Source organism: Leuresthes tenuis, unplaced genomic scaffold, assembly GCF_036924035.1.
Source record: "Leuresthes tenuis unplaced genomic scaffold, fLeuTen1.0.hap1 SCAF_7, whole genome shotgun sequence".
Classification (NCBI taxonomy): Eukaryota; Metazoa; Chordata; class Actinopteri; order Atheriniformes; family Atherinopsidae; genus Leuresthes; species Leuresthes tenuis.
Window position 1 is genome coordinate 14,534,517 of NW_027325361.1, and position 20,158 is coordinate 14,554,674.

The 20,158-nt window shown below is 42.3% G+C and overlaps 1 protein-coding gene across 5 annotated transcripts in view; it reads right to left on the minus strand.

Moving 5' to 3' along the window:
• The window catches only part of ttll7 (tubulin tyrosine ligase-like family, member 7), a 70,809-nt gene that overhangs the window by 47,782 nt on the left and 2,869 nt on the right, over nt 1–20,158 (minus strand). For all 5 annotated transcript variants that reach the window (XM_072389424.1, XM_072389422.1, XM_072389425.1 and 2 more), the window contains exons 2-9: nt 15,340–15,736; nt 14,892–15,023; nt 12,818–12,939; nt 10,237–10,304; nt 9,820–9,978; nt 5,911–6,127; nt 4,327–4,491; nt 1,194–1,352 (exon numbers count right to left, since the gene is read on the minus strand). In XM_072389424.1, the coding sequence (XP_072245525.1) occupies nt 1,194–1,352; nt 4,327–4,491; nt 5,911–6,127; nt 9,820–9,978; nt 10,237–10,304; nt 12,818–12,939; nt 14,892–15,023; nt 15,340–15,364 (1,047 nt within the window). In that variant the 5' untranslated portion in view covers nt 15,365–15,736. The remainder of the gene's footprint in view (nt 1–1,193; nt 1,353–4,326; nt 4,492–5,910; nt 6,128–9,819; nt 9,979–10,236; nt 10,305–12,817; nt 12,940–14,891; nt 15,024–15,339; nt 15,737–20,158) is intronic.

Below are 20,158 nucleotides of genomic sequence, written 5' to 3' on the forward strand. Positions count from 1 at the left end.
GATGAGAGTTATAGAGAGCTGCTAGTAGCACAGGGGGGATCATTACTGCTGGAGTGGAACAACTGCATTCACGGCTGTTTGCTATGTGTCATACACGTTCACAAACACACACACACACGCACGCGCGCACACACACACACGCACGCGCGCGCACACACACGCATGCGGTCACAGTGCACCAGCATTCAAAAAAGGAACGCAATCCTCTCGCGCTCCCTTTTGCATCACTTTCTTTTTAGATTGTAACTGCTCAGCTACACAAAAAGAGACAGGTAAACAATTAGAACTCTACTTGTTCGATGATAGAAAACAAAAGCACGTGGAAAAAAACAAACAAATGTCACTTCTTTTTTTTTTTTTTTTTTTTTTCTCCAAATCTGGGACTTCCTAAAAAAAGAATAAACGTTATTTTGGGTTGGTACGATGAGAAAAACAAACTATTATTCCCGCGGCATTTCCCATCTTTGAGCAGTTTGTGGGAAGGGGGCGGGGGGTGGGGGGTGTGCAGCCACTTTGGGTTAAAGGATTTAGGTCACACTTTAACTGACTGGCTGACATCAGAACAGCAAGACAGAAATCCTGGAGTGGACTTGAATCCATCTCAGGAATGACTGACACTTGGAAAAGTAATACTGACAACAAATGAGGAGCTGCTGTCTTGTTAGTCAACCTGCCATCCTGACCTAAATTTCCATGCCCTGTTCGAGTGAGCCTTTGTCTTGTCTTTTTTTTTAAAGCGGCTACATATGAATGCATTTTTGTATGCATTTATGTGGATGTAACTGCGCGTGCATGTGTTGATCGGCGGTGCACAGACACCACGGAGTACGTGGGTGTTTTTGTGTGTGGGGACAAGGACGTGCCGGCAGAATCCCCGTATGTTTCTGCTGGCTGTCAGGGTGTGGTAACTGTCTCCTTCACTCCTGCTTATGCCACATTACTTCAGTTTTGCTGCCGTCACTTCATTCACTTAAAAAAAAAAAAAAAGTGTTAAAAAATGTCACCAAAAAAAATAATTACTTAAGAAATAAAAAAATATCTCAAATTAGAAACCGGAGCAGTTTCATGAAATTATCTGGAAAAGGGGTGAAAGAAATTCTTACAAATGAAATATTTTTTTCCAGCAGCGGCAGAAGGGAAGGTTAAAAAAACACACAAAAAAAAAAACGTTTTTTCTACTCTCAGACTTGTACCTCCAGCAGCCAAGGTTTAAGTTTGCGGTCCAGGATGATGTCAAAGCCGAGGACCTCAAAGCAGACGCTGTCGCTCCCTGGTGGCTGGCCAGGGCGGCACATACGATAAGCGTGCAGCACGTGGGGCTCAGCCACTATCAGTGTTTTCACCACCAACTCCTGGCAGGATGAACAGACAAACACAAACAAAGAGAGAATCACCCATCTGGACTAACAAAGACAACATCATCTTCATTGTTGTCTTTATTGAGTTTGATTTACATCAAAAAGTCGCGGGCTTTTGCTGATTAAAAGTCTTTCGTCTTCTTAATCGCAGGCAAATGGCTGTAACCTTCAGATTGGAGAACGCCACAGACTTGGGCTCGAAACAAATATGCGTTCTCCACAGAGTTGGGGACACAATCAATACTAAAACAAAGGTTTAAGCAGAGTTCTTGCGTGTCTCTGTAAGTTTAGAAGTAGAAGTGAATCCCAATCCACTACTATCTTAAAAAAGAAATTGGAATTTCCCGCACAGACAGACTTTTACCAGTGTTGGGTGGTTTAACCATCTGTGTTGCTGGTGGCGCCCAACCTGTGTGCATCTGTGTTTGCCCTTATGTTTTCTGGCTGCTACCTTCCAGCATTGCCCCCACTGTGCAACTGTGGCAAACGTACTCACTCTGACAAACACACGCACAAAGCTTCCCCTCACCAGGCAATCCTCATGCTGTGCTGCTGGCCTGCAGTTTTGCCCAGTCCAGTCTGAATGCTGGGTGCAGGAGAGGGGGCTGTGCTGGTCTGGCCCTCGCCTGATAAGGCTGAACTCGCCCCCCTCCCTTTTCAGTCTGTGTGCTGCTCATACACCTCCATCTATATGTCAATCCATTTACTTGTTTGACCCAAAGGCTGCTCAGCTCAAACACCTGGTCCCGCTTCCACATCTATGCCCAAAGTCCCAAGTACTGGCTGGTGTGTATATTTGTGTGTACGTGTCCTTTGTCCTTGCCCACATCACCTCTCTCCTTATCCTGGGCCTCCAGCATTGGCCACTGCCTCGCACCTCATGTCTGTGCATGTGTGCCTGTGTCTCTGAGCTTCACTGATTCTACGAGCCTCTATGAATTTTAAACAAAAAAAATCTTTCCATTTGTTTTATTTATCTGCATAAATATAAAGATTGGTTTATGTAGTTTCTTTTTTTTTTTTTTACATACCGCATCCAATAGAAGCCCACATCTTCATTTTGGTCGGTCAGACCGTGTATTCTTGCTTTTTCACCCACCAACTTATCATTATCATTATTATTCTCTTTTTCTTTGTATATTTCTTTGTCAGGTTAAGGACTACATCTCTATCTTTGGTGTGCAATCTCATGTTCCGTGATCGTAAATCTAATTTTGAATTTTGAATCTTTTGGCTATTTTTGATGTGCCTTGGGTTCCTAAAAACTAGTTCTCAACCATGGGCTCCTTTAACACTGCTGAAAACATTTTTTGGAAATGACAGCAAGGCCGAACAAATTATATCGAAATGCTTAGAAAATAGTGCATTTTTAAAAAAAAAAGATGTACAGTTCTCTCTATTTAAATATATTCATGAGAACTTTGCCAGATAAAGAGATAAAGGTTTTTCCATAAAGCCTTTGTTATTACCAAATACTCACAAAGGAAAAAAAGAACACAATGTGAAAGACGTTTCTCTAACAGTATTGTCCAAGGTAACTGTTGCATTGTATTGACGAAGGCAAAGCTAAGTCTCCACAAAATTCTCAAATAAATTTTGTAAAGAGCTTAAAAAAAAAAAAACGCAAAGGAAAAGACATGTTCTTAGACCTTGGCAAAAATTTAAGATGCAAGTATGCGTTTGTGTGTGTTTGTTAGCAAATAGAAAATCCATAGTTAACCTATTTGTAGTCAGAGCGAGCTCTCAAATTCACACCGACATTAAAAGCTGCAGCTTTGCTGCTCAAACCTTGGCTCCATTCAGCATGCACATCAATAACATCTCAACATAAAAGAGGGGTGAGTGTTTCACATGAAAAAAATATATACAATCCTCTTAACCCCCACAGACAATCTTTTGGCAAACAAACCCTGACTTTCTGACCGTGACCATTTGCAGCAAGAGTCTGGTGAGCCTACAAGGTCAGTATAGGAACTGAATGTCAGAAGACATTAAATGAAAAGAGAAGAGGAGACCGAGCTGGGTTTAAACAAAGCAAAGTGTGTGAGTGTGAATGGACGGCAAAAAGTGGTGCAACTTGGGAAAGTGCAGAGAAAAGAAAATGGTGACAGAGGGAGATAAGAGCTAGTCATTCTGGCTGCGTCAAATGATGATACTCTGGTGTCTCACTAAGGATGTGGAATATGGAATAGAGAGAAAAAAAAAAAACAAGGTGAAAAAAGTAAACAGTACAGATAAGAAGAAATGCTAATACTTTTACAAAACAGCACAAGGACAGATTACACAAGATGGATAAGAGAGGAAAGAAAAAAGACGAAGCGTTAACCATTTGAGAACTTTGGCAAACAGGTAAAGCACGGACCCTGTGAGCATCAAGAAAGGTAAAAAGCCATCGAGAAGTAGGTAACAACCAGTGACGTGTCTTGTGGTTAAGTGCAGCGTGAGATTGGATAGAAAAGCAGAGAACACGCACCGAGGGACCCCACAAGTAAAGAGAAAAACACGGACACACCCCAGAAGAGAAGGGTCAAAAAATAAAGAAGCAACTAAGAGACGAAAAGAGAAGACAAAAAGGCCCATGACAGGGATGAATGGTTACATGTAGAAAGAAATTTGAAGAATTTTCTAATCAGACGAGGTTAGTGCAAGACAGGAAAAGCTCACCCTCATGGAATGATGTTTCCACTGAGCTCTTCCTGGAATGAAACAAGCTCCCTGAATCACTGTCATAACAAATCATATCAAACCCTCGCTGGTGCACTTGTGTGTTGTCTGCAGCAATGTGTTGCTTGGCAGAAGCAGCCTGTGTATCAATGAGAGTTAAGGTTACATGTGCGGATGTTGTTTAAATTTAAGTTTTTGGTCTCGTTCTGCGCTTCCTTTGCTTTTGTGAAAGCACAGATCCGACGTAACGTGTCTGCGTGGAACTGTATCTGTTTGCAACCGACTGCGTGCACTACAAACGCACTGAGATGTCTCCCCAGAACTTGGCCACGTCGTAGTCATTGGTGCGGAGGAACTCGGTGAACCAACTGATAGACCTCTTACTGCCTTTGTCCACCGTCTCGTCTCGCTCAAAGTTCTCATTGTGTTTGTTGACTGAGTAGTTGGTCAGATGCATGTAGAGCTGGCTCTGTGGAGACAAACAAAAGAACTTTATTCATGTATCCACTCTTCACATTTAGGGCATGAAAAATCTGAATTTATTGGGCAGTTTACACAACGGCAAGATCTACGAGTTCAAATCAGCCTTGTTAATTTCACTTCAGAAAACTAAGTCACCAAAATGTGACTGATGAATCAATTGTTTGTAAAACAAGTAAATCTCTTTTTAAAAGCTCGGAACACGTTTTAAGAAATCACAGCAATAGCAAATCATATTTGTAGCAGATGGCTTTTTGATGCATTAAAACTCCCTCTCTTCTATTTCCTTTGTCTATGCTGATGGAAAAATTCAACTCTTTGTCGCCTGCTTCTGACTCTCATTTGCAGTGCATTCATACTTGGTAATTGCATAAATAGTGATCGATCCAATAGTGAGTTGCACATATGTTCACTGAAGCAACAAGGTTGGGCAGCACAACAGTATGATGAGATGAGACAAAGCTACAGTGGCAAGTTTTTCACAAGTTCCCACAGCACACAGCTAAAATGTGTCTTTGCATATTATAACCATTTACTGTATATGACCCATGTTGTATTCCAGTCTTTAAACACCATCCCTCACAGCTGAAGACAATACATCCTTGTCCTTAGCCTACAGGGCTATAACGCTGTGCCCCTGATGGCTGTCTGGAAGCCACTCTCTGTGGGATTGAACATCCATCTCCATGGCGTGACTCACTCCATCATGTGTCACACGCAGACTAAGACAATACAAACTTGTGTCTCAGCAGGGAACCAGGATGTCTATGTGCGTGTGTGTGTGTGTGTGTGTGTTCATATTTTAGATAAGCATCGTGCTTGATAGGAAGCTGTTTGTGTGTGTGTGTGTGTGTTAGTGCTGTACATCCCTTCATCAGCAACAGTCTGTGCTCCAGCAGGTGCAGAACCTCAAGGCAAATATGAATGGTTTGATATTACAGAAAAGACATCTGGCATGTGGACATTTCTGCCCAGCTTTTGTGCATAACAGGACATTCTGTGTTTGTGTGCATGTCTGTGTGTATGGGAGCAATTTGCACACGTGCACAAATGGAAAATTGTCCTCCACTTGGGCCACCGAAGCACCTTTTTTAACCTAGATTTTTAAAAAGTGCCTCCCATGCATTTCTCATTCACCCATTCCATACCTACACTCATACAGCGAACTCCAAGCTGCACAAGCAAAGGTTGTCTACATTTCTCAGTATGCTGTCTGTCTATGAGAGCACTTGCATGTTTTAGTGATAATTTATAGATGGCTTTTTTCCTCGTCGATTTCTCTATTTCTGTCCACAATAATTTCCCACTGTGTGATTGGAGCATTGTATCTGACACTGACATACAGGCAGAAACAGCTTCACTGTGACTAAAAGGTGTGTGTCTGCCACTGTGAGTGTGTGCGCCTTACCAGGTTGGCCTCGCTGGGTGCGTGGTACTTCTCCGTGCCCATGCGAACCAGGCCGTCGTTATAAAGGAAAATGCGAAGAGGGTCGCAGGAAGTAACCAGGATGTAGATGCGCAGATCAAACTTGTAGCCCTCCATCAGGAAGGGCTTGTCCAAGTACTCCTGAACGATAAAGTGCTCCTGGACTGGCAGCTTCTCGCAGTTTCGGATAAGCGAGATCCTGGATCGACAGAAATTTTATTAGTCCTCGGGGGGGATATTATGATAGCATAATAAAACATGGCATGGTAAAGGCAAAAAAAAAAAAAAAAAGAAAGATAATTAAAAAAATGAAAGATGGGAGCTTAGCAGAGACCATGAAGATGACGGATGACATCGGCACAGTCTGATATTCACGATGAAGCCAAATTCGGAGGCAAACAAGATACTGATTTTATGCGTTTCATTATGATATTTCATTTGAAAGTCTTCTGGAAAAGCTGGGGACATATTTCTGGGGTGCTACATCTGCCTACTTGGGGTGTGAAGACCGATCCTTTCAGTCGTTCCATCCCAAGAATAGTTTTGGCGTATTACTATTTTCTCAATTAACAGATAATAACCATAAATTAGACGAGCAATAGATGCACTCATAGGGAGCGGATATTAAAATGTGTCCTATCTGTGCGCCGAATCATTCCAACAATCACACCGAAGATATTCAGCCTTAGGCAGTGAAAGGGGTTGGAGGTACGCTGCCCTGATGTGACCCTCTACACCAATAGAATCTTGAGGGAAACTAGTAAATGAGTGCACTTTAGACAAACTATTTGGCTCTATGGAGCAATCAACCTTCTAAAAATGTTATTGTGTTCATTAACCGGCCATCTCTTCGGGCACAGTGTAAAAACAAATACACACAAAGCAGACAGGTTATGTTTGTTTGAGCCTTTCTCTGTGATCATCTGGAGAATATCCGTGTGTTTGCGTTTTTTTTTGTTGGTTTTTTTTAAGCCAAATCTCACTCTGTCTGAATGGCACACTGCATCAAAAGCTCTGGAAAGGGTCTTTAAACTGTGCACAGGTTAACGAGAGCAGACACACTGCTCCGTTTCAACCTCCACTCGAATACATTTGCTTTGGTCTCATGTCACTGGCACTCAGCTCTTATATTATGCAGACCATTGCTAGCTGGAGTAAAGAATGAGTTGTGTTAGTTTGTGGACATCCACGTGCTTGTGCGGGAGTGGAGGGGGGGGCTATATCTTTAAAGTTGTGAGTCTGCCTGCATGTGTGTGGACTGTGTGCCACGGAGGGTGCGGGGTCATTTCGAAACAATCTTCTACTATGTACAAGCAACGCAACTGACCTATATCACCATCACTCATAGTTAGGGCAGGCACAGGCTAAATTGGTTACATGCGCAGCCTGAAGGGCTCCGTTGCAGACATGAAAGCCAAGCGAGCGCAGCACACACACACACATAAGAGTTGGTCAAAATGCACGGACCTGACTGCTCAAAAAGTATAGATTTTGTGGCACCGAAAAGTCACCATTATTTAGGTTCCTTTGCAGTGTACCTTGTTGTAATTCAACCAAATAATTAACCTGCTTAGTTAGCTGTATTGAAGAACAAACGCATTGCTGAAAAGCTTCAAAAGAGGCTTTGGAAGAGCGTAAATCAAGTTTGGGATCAGCACTCCTCTCCTCGTAGGTCTGATTTAACTTGTAGGCCCAAGTGTCAGTCAGCTTCTACTCCTGCCAGCTCAGTAGCTTCTCTACAACAGATGAGCATTTCATCGGCCTGCTTCCGTTCCCTGCACCTCGAAGAAAAAGCAGGGAGCAGTTGTTTGAGGGCTGACCGACAATGTGAGGCAGACAGCAAGCTGAACAATGAGGACAGGGTTAACAGTGTTAGTTAGTCGAGCAGGAGTCGCTGAGGAGGAGACGACATGATTGATGAGCCGGAGTGTCAGATAATCACAGCCCACTCTCCCCTGCCTATTTAATTTGGCACCGGAGGGGAGCTCGCCTTTTTAAGCGTTGCACGCGCTTTTATTTTGTTTCCCTTATAACAAGCTGGGCCTCAGACATAAACAATAACTTCATTTAGTTGGCCGTCGGAAAAATAAATTACAGGGGGTAGATATAACTTAATTTCCTGCCGCGTCACACCATGGAAAAAAAGAGAGAAAAATCTAATCTTGTGAGCCGCCTGCCACTGAGTGGTCGAGCTAAACTCATCATCTTTCATATTCTTAATGTATTGCAATAATTCAGCCTTTATTCTTTAATAAATAAGGGCTTAGTGCAGCATGGAGTTATAAGTAATGCTCACATTATACCAGAAAGGACAAATTCAAAGAGAATTAGAGAGAGAGGTGAGGCACACACACAGCTATTTGTACTTCAATATCCCCACCTATTGGTGCTGGTGATGAAAGCCGGCACCCTTCATGTACACACGTCAGAGGTTTTCAAAGAATAAGACTTTAAAAAGAATACAGAGTAAATATCTGACCATCTGAGGAATTTCAACATGTTCTCGGGCGCTTAATAAAGCCACAATTTATTTTCAAAGGGTTCCATATTTCAAACAAAAACTAACATTCACTGTCTTTCTTTTTAATTGTATTTCAGGAAATAGGATTGTTAACAAAACTTCACACGCTTTCACTTTTTTTTTTTTTTTTTTGTCATTTGGTATTACGTGTTGCTAAATTAATTGCTGCACTCAGCCTTTTTCTTCCCCCTTAAAGTGGTCAGTGGTGAGAGGGCGAAACCCTGACCCACCCCGATATTCCTTTCCCCAGGAGCTGCCTAATTTCTACAAGGTGTTCCGGTTCTGCTCCTTTCCTCTCAGTGGGTGGAAAACCTCCAAAAGCGAGGGGGCTTTGTTAACAAATGGCCCAACCTTATCCGGCTCATCTGCCTCTTTTTAAAGTAAGAAAGCCTTATGATCAGTATCAAAGTCTCCATCACGTAAAGCACAGCTCCCACACTCACCCAGGCTTATGATGTTTCATTTCCTTGATAGCGCTAGCTGTGAAATGAATTTGGACCGTATGATGAACCATAATGTTGGATTGGATGGATACTGTTTTCGTAACTACACACATTAGAAAGACAGAGGAATAATAACACCTCTAGATATAACATCAACACCTTTATTAGCTCCTGCCTTGAAAAGTACTCAAGTAGTAGTAGTAACACACTTATATGCAACTTTTAAACACGAATTGTGTTAACTATCAGGACTTTGCATCCATACCTACAAAAGGCCATATAACCATTCTTGCAGTTCAGGTAAAGCTGAATAAATAGTTAATGATTCTGACTCTCAGGAAGTCACTATACACAATGAAAATGCAACATCACAGCCCGAGGTTTCTCTCATAGGACTGCAGGTATGAAATATGCATTCAGGTACCGCAGCCGGCTTTTCTTTTGATAAAGAGATGCTATTGAGAGACAGAGTCCCCTGCAGGAGCCATCTTTGTCCATTTTCCAGTCTGACTGGTCTCTGCTGATGGTGCCTCATAAAAGAATCAAATAATCACATGCAGAGACCTCCAGGGAAGGAACTACAGTAACTGCCAGGGACCATGTGTGCGTGTGTGTGTCCTCCCACTGGCAGTGATAACCTCTGATTTATGGAAAGAGTGACCATCGAGGACAATGAAGCCAACAAAGAAAATCACCCCACCTTCTTAGCTCCAGCACTCAATCTGGTATCAGCCATCATGCCATTTTCATTGACACCCAAGCCAGGGTCACAAACCTCTTATTTGCCTTGCTTTTGAATTGCTTCTCTTTTTCTCTGTTTGTTCTACTGCTCATTCCTACCTTCCTCGTTTTCTTTCGCTCCCCTCTGCGAGTCTTATTGTCAATATTCAGAGATCATGCTGGGACACTTGCTATCCTCTGACATACCCGTGACCCATGGCTCCGTTGGCCGGCTTGACAATGAAGGTCTTCTGCTTGCGTTTCCTTCGTAACTCCTTGACATAGTTCTGGAACTGAGTGTACTCAGCGGGGAAGATCCAGGTTTTGGGTATGAAGCTGTACTCTTGAGGCTGGCACTTGATCATTCTGCAAAAACCAAGAAAACAACAAGCGCGAAAGTGTACTTTCTACTTCGAAGCCACATTGCATTACATTACATTCAAAACGATCTTGAGTCTTAGCTTTGCGGTGTAGTTTTCTTAAAGATTAACGCTTCGCGTCAGAGCATTGCCTGTTTATTTTGGCTGGAACTGTGGAGTGCTACGAGTACCCAGCTGTATGTTCTGCGCCTAAAACTGATCCAAGGCAGTTACATTTATGTGTTAAGTGAGACGGTAAACTTACTTGGACATGTTTCTTGCAAGGCAGTCTTTGCGGCAGATTTCGCCCATGCCAGGGAAATGGTTAATTCTCTGCAGAGGGACAGGCAGACATAATAATGTTGTTAGGGCCATTACGCCACTCAATTCCACCCCCACCCCTTTATAAAAATGAGCACATTAGAGGCAGCAACCTGAAGTGAGCTTACAATGTTCTGACATTTATGCCCAATTACAGACTCAAAACAAAAAGGTGACGCTGAGACCTTTCTCGACCCTTATTTAGTTTACCATGTTTTTTTTTTTCATATACTTTAAAGGTTGGGGAGGGAAGAGGCAAGAAAAAAAAAAAAACAATCAATCTCAACTCAGAGGGGCCAAGGTAATTGGTTCTGCATCGCAGGCTCCTGCAGTGACAGTTGAATGAATTGCTTTGAATGTGCCGAAAGGGGGGTGGATGTAAAGGAAAAACTCTGAATTTTCTGTATTCTTTGACCAAATGAGCCTGAACAGGGGCGTTAATTAGGCTCGTATGAACTGACGTTTGACAGCAAACTCTCACAGTACATCACTAAAGCGAAAAGAGGACAAAAAAAAAATTATTCCAAAAGGAAAAAGGAGCAAAGGGAAGAGAGAAAAAACTAGAATACAGAGGGTAAAAGGAATGCCTGATTATTATCCAAACGAGACAGACATAATTAGGGATTCGAAAGAGATTGCACAATTATGCCTATGCCACAAGACTACATGGCGAGTGAGCCGAAATCAAAACCAATTGTTAGGGGACTTCTACTTTTCCTCTGAGAAATTATCTCATGAAACGCCGTGGCGGCATGAGAAACCAAGGAAAAAAGAAAAAAAACTAACAGCAAAGCATCAGTTCTCAGTGAAACATTAGCAACATTACAACATGTTAAGCTGTTACGCTATTTGTAATATTCAGGCTACTTAGCTGAACTCTTGCTGCCCCTATCCTAACAAGCCATACTCTTTCTGACTGGCCTGTGATTTAATCGATCATTAGTGCCCAGTCTAATCAAATAAGCACTTGGGAAGATGGATTGCTAATGCTCAGAGCTGAGGGAGAGCAGCCGAGTTCATTCAGCAGGACAGGGGGGGTCAAACAGAGGTAAAATCACTCTCAGACCAGCACAAAGAACTCCGAGCAAGCCTTGTTGTTTAGACTCATCTTATCAGCAACACTAGTGACACCTGAAACTAGCCTCACCAGCTCCTGCAGCTCACAGCTTGTCAGTCCACCTGTCAATCCCTCCATTTCAATGTTGCCTCCGACTGCGCCCGTCGCCATTTCCTTCTCTTAGCGAAAGCAGATGTGCAAATTCACAATCTTCTTCCCATACAAATGTTTACAATTTCCCCCTTTTTTTTTCGTATTTACCCTTCAGACAGTATCTTCAATTTCAATCAATTTTTCCAGCTACATCTGTCCCACATTTCTCCATAAACCCCCCGCTCGTCAATCTGCTCTCATCTCCATTTCCTTCTCCTCTTCACCTCTGGCACAGGCTGAAAGTGAGTTACATCATACAGTTGATTAACTTCTTCTGTACGTCTCCACTCTCTGAACACATCACCTCAGTAGACATATATGAATATGGTATTTTGCCAGTACATCAATATTAGTTGTTTACGATTGAGCGGTGGGGGGTTTTTTTTGTTTTGTTTTTCCTCTGCGAAATCTTTAAAGAGCAAACCAATTTGATTTTAATAAACTGAGTGTTAGCGAATCCTCATCTCTCCAGCTTAGCTTCCTCAACATTAATTTTTATTGTATATCCATGTTTTTACATGAATTGTCCACACCCATACATCCATCTCTCCCGTTTTTGATTTCTAATTCATGGTCGCAGGGGGCTGGAGCTTATCACAGAGGCGGGGGGTGCATCCCGATCAGGTCCCCAGTCCATCAGAACCCCAGAACCCACTCATGCACAGGGAGAGCATGCAAACTCCACCCCGAGAGGTGGCTGGAGATGCTCAGATTCTATTCGTGTGCGTGTGCACTGTTTTTAGAAACTTGAAATTTTGCCGTTGCTTTAATTAATGTTTTCATTTGAGCTGAAACTTCAGACAGTCATGGATTTGGTGAATGTTTTATGGCTCACACTCCAGCAAGTAAACATCTTAAATGTTCACACATGCAAGTGATGATTCTGTTGATGGTTATGTTGTTCATTAATAATTGAAAAACCTTGTGCAAAATGCAACATTTAATTTTGGTTTCAGTGATTTGTTCTGCTCCAACGGTGTAAAAAAACGCATCTAGATATGCCTTGTTTTGTTCTAAGTTCAAATCTGCTTAAAAAAAGAGAAAAGAAGTACATGTGGGGTTGAAGTAGCTGTCGTGTTTGTTTCATTGTTTGCATCCTTTCTTCTGATTGACCTTCCCTCTTTGCCTAAATCACCCTTATCACTAACATTGTTTAATAATTTCTTTTTTTTTTCTTTTGTTAAATCAGCTAAACACATCACATTTATATCTCCAGCTGACGGCTGCTGAGCTGCTTTAGCAAAGGTTAAAATCCACATCTCGCCTTGAGGCCTCTGTAAGTGCTTCACTCTCAGACTTTACCACTGTTGAGTACCTGATAGTTCCTGAGCTCAGCAATTTTCTCATGCTGCACAGCTGAGTCATTCCAGATGAGGTTGGCAGTCTCGTCATCGTCACGTGCCTTGATGAAGTCCATCTCACTGATGACTGTACGAACTGCGAGAAAAAAAACAACACTCAATCACTCAAATTAGCTTGCGTTGCAGGGACAGAATGAGCTATGCAGTCGGCGAAATAAGCGCAGAAAAAATTATTTTCTCCAAAATAACCCTTGAGGATCGACTAGCTATACTCGTGACTGCAAAGCAACTTAGATGGAACCTTCCCGGCGGAAAATAGGAATATAATATCAGCAGGAGCCGCAAATCAAAGACTTTCTGCTTTACAGATCAATATTTCCCTTCAAACATTTTGCAAGGCTTAAATGTTGTTTTTTGCATTCAATGAGAGATTTCAGTCTGGGAGCTTATAAATCAAAAAGCTAACAGCGATATTTACCATTCATGGTATGGTTGCAAAGCAGCGAGTTGTAATGCCTCTCTTGAAAAAGATAAATTAATTGGCTGTAATGCATTCAAATCCCACAGGGAACCCCATAGGATGAGAGATAGGTGGCAGACCGTTTGGACATTAATCCAACAAGTATTCATTATTCAGTGAGTAATGAAAAATTCATATGCCCTAACGAAACAAGGTATTAATTAATTTCTTGAAAGCTCCTACAAACCTGGAGAAGGCTTGCCTAATGTTGCGTGATGGCACTTGAATGGGAAAAAGATGCTTCCGATGTGACTTCATCCATCTGTTCACCTCAGTAGAGATTAACAGAGTTTTCCTAACTGGAACTTGGAGGATTTACACCACAGCAGGCGTGAGCTCGCGGTTACCAGTAAGGTAACAACAGAGCAATAATCGATCCTTTCTTACACATCTTACAAAACAGGAACCAACGTTTACATTCCCTCTTCGGCGGGTGTTCAGAAGATTCCCAACATCATTTTCCCAGACCTTTAACCTTTACTATAGATACTTTCAGTTCTATGATGAAAAAAGACAGGTGCAAAAAAAAAAAGAAAAGAAAAAAACAACAACAGAAGAAACACGCCGTCCATCTGGACCACGGTGTTAATTTTCCCTCAAAATAGACCTGAACTGCTCTCAGAATGGCCACTGTGAGGGTCTCGTCACAGCTAGCTGACTGACTCACAGCTGGGCTTCCATCTACCTACAGAATCCCGGCAGCCTCCAACTCCTTCTTGTTGCTGACTCCTTAGTTTCACATGTTGTAGCTCACCCCAGAGAGCTCTGTTGCCATACAATATATTGAACATGTGAGGAGTGCTTACAATGCTCTTTTAGCCAATCTCAACAAAAAAAAAAAAAGACCTTACTGCCAAGTTAAATTACCTCAACAAAGATTTATGTATGTATATAAGGCTGGGCTGTCTCTGTGTGAACCCTTTTAAGCTGGACTGCAACTTTTTTTTAGGTTTAGGGCAATAAATACAACAAACTCCTGCAAACAATCCACCACAGCAAATTCGATTTTTTTTTTGAGGCAACATTTGGTTTGTACTCCCGGTGTTTTGAGGGACTCACTCGGTCCCAAAATTAGCATTCAGTTCGCTGTCTCACAAGACATAAACATTACCTGCGAGACCACACAAAATGCTCGTCTTGACATTTTATGGGGACCATGAACATAAATTCATTTAAACTATCATTATGTGGGTGAATCTAATGAAACAAACTACCATTTATTGTGTGCTTGTTAATGGAAATTCTACGTCTCACCTGTCTGTGTGAGTATTACACTGAGAGAACGATATTTATGGATGTAACAAAGCCCCGATATCATTTACTGATGCTTAGGAGTTTCGCGCTTCTTCTCTCTGTTAAATCAAAGGACATCATCAGCTATGATCTGTGAAAAGAGCGAGGCTTTTTTCATGCCACGAAAAGCAACTCAGCCACAGGAATCTCTCATCCGAATGCAGCCTAACTACGGGCAACTGTTTTCATTCCCATTCCTGCATCTTTAGTTGACATTTTCACAAACGGTTTTCACATTGTTAGAGTGTTGTTAATATTACAGGAAATGACAATACCGATTTCATATTTGGTGCCAGCGACATTGGCAGTGATAGTGCCTTTCTTCTTTTTTGTGTGCACCTTCCTCTTCCCGCTGCTTTGGTAGGAGCCCACAGATGGCCCGTTCACGGGGGACGCTCCTTGATCCTCTGGAGGAGAAGGCATACAACAACAATAGACATAGTCACAGCCTGTGCTTCTGAACGTGAGGGGGAAAGGAGTCTTCTAATCTACTTTCCTCGTGTCTGCAGGGGATTGAGTTGGGTTTGTTTAGGTTGCTATAATGTGAGCGGATTATACATCAAGTCCGGTGGTAACTCCATGCATCATGATCCTTAAATTATGATGTCTGAGTGAGTGCGTGTGTGCTTATATATGCAATGCTGTATGCATGAGGCCATACAGACTAGCCAACTAAAACAATGACAATGTCAGTCCTGAGGGAGATTATCTTATTTTACTCACCTCCATCATTTGGAGGGGAGGGCATCTCAGGGGCTACAGGAGGGAAGGGGCAAGCCAAGCTTTCTGCCAGGCTTGGCGGGCTGGCCTCACAGAGGGCTCACAGCACCCTCCAAGGATTTTCTCACACTTGCACTAGTTACTCTTCCCTGTCCAAGACGGAGTGGATGATGTGGTTCGGAATCGCCCAATGGATCATCTGAGCAACTCCTCGCCCCCCTTCAGCAGCATAAGCAGTGGAGTTTGAGTGGGCAGGGGAGTCAGAAAGGGTTGCAGCGGTGGGGGAGTGAGGGGGGGGGAGGGGGGAGAGGTCTCCTCAAGGATCTACACAGCCCAAGTTTATTTACAACCCCAGAGGGAGAAAGGGAGGGAGGGGGGTGGACAGAGGGGGTGGGAAAACCTGTGGAGGAGAGGAGAAAACATACTTCACAGCTGCAGAACAGTAGTAGGGGTTTGACCAATCACAGAGTGACTGCAGTGCACGGTGTGGATCAGTGTGTAATTTCTTACCGCACTGGAGTGAATTGGAGCATCAACGGCAGAATGCAGGCCTAACGCAGGCTACATTTGACGCTGGATGTGGCAATTCAGAGCAGCTCCGACGCCGCAAAACAAAATCCTCCGAACGAGCGCATTCTACAGCTGTGCGACAGAGTAATTGGCATCTGATGGAATAATTTTGAAGTATTTGTGTGCTCGTCAAGTGCAAGTGTTCTCAGTAGCTCACTGTGCCTGTGCTAGCTGGGTTTAATTGTGTGTCTGCAAAAATCACTACATTCAAACAGATGGCATCTTTACAGTAGTTCGTTAAAAAGATACCCCCAGCTATGAACAGAGGGGAAATTAATACCGATCACCAGCCAACTTCTGTTGTTATTTGGCTGTGGTCAGTGTGTGTGTGTGTGTCTTTTCGGAGCTAATCAGCCATCGTGGAGATGTCCTTTCTGTCGGCTCGAGCAGCATAGTGGAACTGTAACTGCTTTATTAGAGGGAGACGGGTTTTCAAAAGTCCAACTTGGTGGACTTTGCATGTTCCTCTATAAGTTTTGCGTCTCCTGGTGCTCTAACGCTATTCAAGTGTAACGGAGCAGAGAAAACCCAAACTGCACAAACGTGTAAATTTGCGTGAATGTTTCCAGTGGGATGCCCGCTGTGCCATAAACTGAATATCTTTACACTTGAGATTGTATCCCAGCCACGATCAGATGTTTTCTGAGTTACATGGCTATGCATTGCAAATCTTATCTGAAGTTGTGGAAAAACTAAAACCTGCCAAAACCGAAACCCAGGATACTGTGACATGTGTGCATTTTTTCTTGACATTTCTCAACATTTTTGTCCTGCTTGGAAAAACAGAGTGGAGGGATGCTAAGTGTAAATAGGCACGTTAAAGAAGAAACAAAAGAAAACAGATGCTAATGTTCTTGTAAACAAACTCCCTGTTTTATTACACAATTTACCTCCTTCCAATAAAGCTAAGGCACCGTGTGAGATGTTGATTAAAAAAAATGAATGTGATCATTTGCCAACCATCTCAAACTTTTACCCCACTAAAAAAAATAGTGTATAGATTACATATTAAGTGGTGAAACTGAATTTTTTGGGAAAAAGACATTTTCAATCCTAATCTGTTCCCCCAAAACACTTTTTTTTTAAAAAAAAGAAGAAGAAATTATGTAATGCTTTAAAAAAGAAGAAATGATAGTTTTATAGTTTGTTGGAAACAGGTCAGTGATGTCATTGGGCGCTTTGGGTGTAAAAAGAGCACCACGGAGAGATCGAGTCTTTCCACCGCTGTGGTAAAGCCTGACTGGGCAAATACTTCAGCTGTTTAAGAATAATGTTTCAGAACACCTGACCACACAGGTGATAGGAAGCAAATCAATGTGCACTTAAAACTGATGAAACAAACACTGATAAAGCCTGTCCAGTGAGGGCACAGGTAAGTTTTTCATGTAACGGTGTGGGTGGGTGGGTGGGTGTGAACAACTCTACTCAGCCAGGAATATAAAGCAGAACACAGATATAAAGAAGTAGCTGTTTGAAGTAAAATGATGCCGTTTCACACCAAAATGCTTCTTCTTTTGTAAAACACCCTTTCATGAAGTCTTCAATTTAGCATGGTCTTTCACACAAAGAGATAGACTAACCGCAGAGGTCATTTTACCATGGAAGAAGCATTTTGGTGGCATCAAATTCAAATGAGCAATCATTTATTCATTCGTTCGTTTCCATGCCCACTTTCTCCTACCCGGGATCGCGGGAGTGCTGAAGTTTATCCCAGCAGCCATCGGGTGAGAGGCATATCATTTCAGTGTTCAATATTTGTCTTTGTTCTATTTTAAATTAACCTACAATTAACCTAACTTAAGACTGTTTTCAAAGCATTGCATTCATTTCATTTTCTAAACTTCCCAGTATGTATTTCACTGTAATGAGATGATCATGTTTCTCTCACACATAAGTAAGTAAAACAAAGTAAAAAAATAATAATAAAATCTGCTCATATAAAAATCTTTATGAAAGAACGTAATACATAAAGCCACTTGGAGTGTTTTAGAAATTATTATCATATCATTTGTCCAGCAAAGCACCTCAAATTGTTTAAAATACATATAAAAGCTGCAGATAAGTTTGTGAAATACGTTACTGGTACAATAATTAACGGATGTGTCATGGATATGTATCTAAATGATATCGGCCAGCATATTAAGACAGAAAAACCCCTGTCGGCCCAGCTCTAATTGGCTTATACGGTTACAACTGTTAAAAAGAGCAATGTCTCTTTTTTTTTTTTTATTGGTCCTAAGCCAAGAGGTCTTTTTAAAAACGTTTTATTTAGGATTCTTGTACTCAGCAGTCGTGAATGCTAGGTGGCATAAACACGTTAGACATCATCCACAGTACAGTCGTCTGGTGTCGCTGGATTTCATAAAGAGATCAACAGTGGCCTCTAGTGGTGAGAGTGCAGAGAAAAGCCCATGGCCCTCCAACCGGTGTTTTTACGGTCCACACATCCACTTTACTGTGGGATTAGTGAGCACATGTGAGCAAAAGAAAATACGCACACAAGCTTCGGGACAAGCTCGAATGAGGAAACAATCTGATTGCATTGTTTGATCACTCAGTTGTCTTTGCTGTGAGACTCTTGGTCTGCGCAGGACATTGATCCTGACTAGAATGACTTCAGCAAAGAATGGAAGAGCAACAACAAAGAGTCAGAGCGATAAAGTGAGGCAAGCTGTGCTGCTGACAATCTGCCCCCACCTCCCAGTAGTGTGCTCTGCTGGCTCTGCGTATGAGGCAGGGAGCAATGTCCCTAAAGGAGAAAAAGCACTGGCCCAGGGTGTCGTGTAAATCCTCAGGGAGAATGGCAGATTTGAAAGGCAAAAAGCCTTCAATTAAAGCCTAAAAAAACCCAAAAAAAAACATCTTGGACAAGCGGGTGCACGCATTCTCTGGTGCAGGTCATTCAAAATTACTACACCGAAAAAATCCCCAAACAACAGCTGTGATGTTAATCCTAGTTATGCAGCACAATAAGGAAAGGGCTGCTTATTCGAAATCGAAAGAATGCAGAAGGACACCAGATTGTCAATTGTTTCCCCGCAGGAGAGTACATGTGTCAAACACAGTGTTTTCATAATGTTATTTTTGCTCTATTAACAATCATTAAGGCAGAAGCACTTGCTGTGTCAGATTGAAAAATAGAAACAGCTGCATGTATGAATTCCATTTTCGAGTGTCTTCACTGGTATTGTGATTAAATGGCAACAGATTTCTTTTTTGGCTTGTTTGCCTGGATACCATGTGAAGTCAAACTTCCACAGCACGCTGCCTGATGAGCCAGTAAAAAGAGGCCTTCTGTTGTTTTACTCATTTGTCTCGAGGTGGCCTGGTTTTGAGAGGGGTGAGATTTCAATGTCATTTCATCTCAATAAGCTGCCTCTTTTGTGACATCGCAAGTCGGAAGTCAGTTAATTCGTGTCATGCTCAATTCAATCTTCCAGTCGGTTTAAAGTGCCCAACTCGTATGATCAAAAAGGCTTCAGCCTTTGCATTTAGAAAAAGGGAAACAGCTATACTCCAGATTACTGTACATGTTACCCTTCACACTCTTACTACGATGACGCTTTGAAAGCCTGTTTGAGCTGCTTTCCCTGCATTTCATTCATATGTTTTCTTTTTGTTTGTCCTCTTTGTATCCATTGTCTAACCCACTTAATCCAACTCAGGGTCCCAGCTGCCAATCGCGCAAGAGGCAGAGTGCAGCCTGTGCAGGTCGCCAGTCCATCAAGCGAGACATGCACTCACACACTCGTTCCTACAGTCACTTTAGACTCACCAGTTAACCTAACACGCATGTTTTTGGATAGTGGGTGGAAGCCAGAGTACCCGGAGAGAACCCACCACTACTACACTTTGCAATTACTACTAATTGATTCACGATTTGACGTGGGAACAACAACAAAAATGGGGTTTTAGAAGAAGTAATCCCTGCTTCTCATTATACTCTACAAGTGAGATTACATAAAACATAATCACCATTACTCCCTCAGTGTAATAAAAACCACAGAATCTTAACTAAATCCCTTCTTTTAAACATGGAGTCAGACATGGAATTCACCGGTGCAGACACATTTCCACCAACAGAGGGAGCCAAAGGACCATCAGAGCAGAGCTCCTACGAATGCAGCACTCCAATGAATGCTTAGCTCATGCCTTTCCCGTACCAGACAACACAGAAAGGTTTCATTGTGAATAGTCAGCTCATCGTGCTGCTCATCTGCATCACTCTCTGTTTCACTGGCCCTAGATGCAC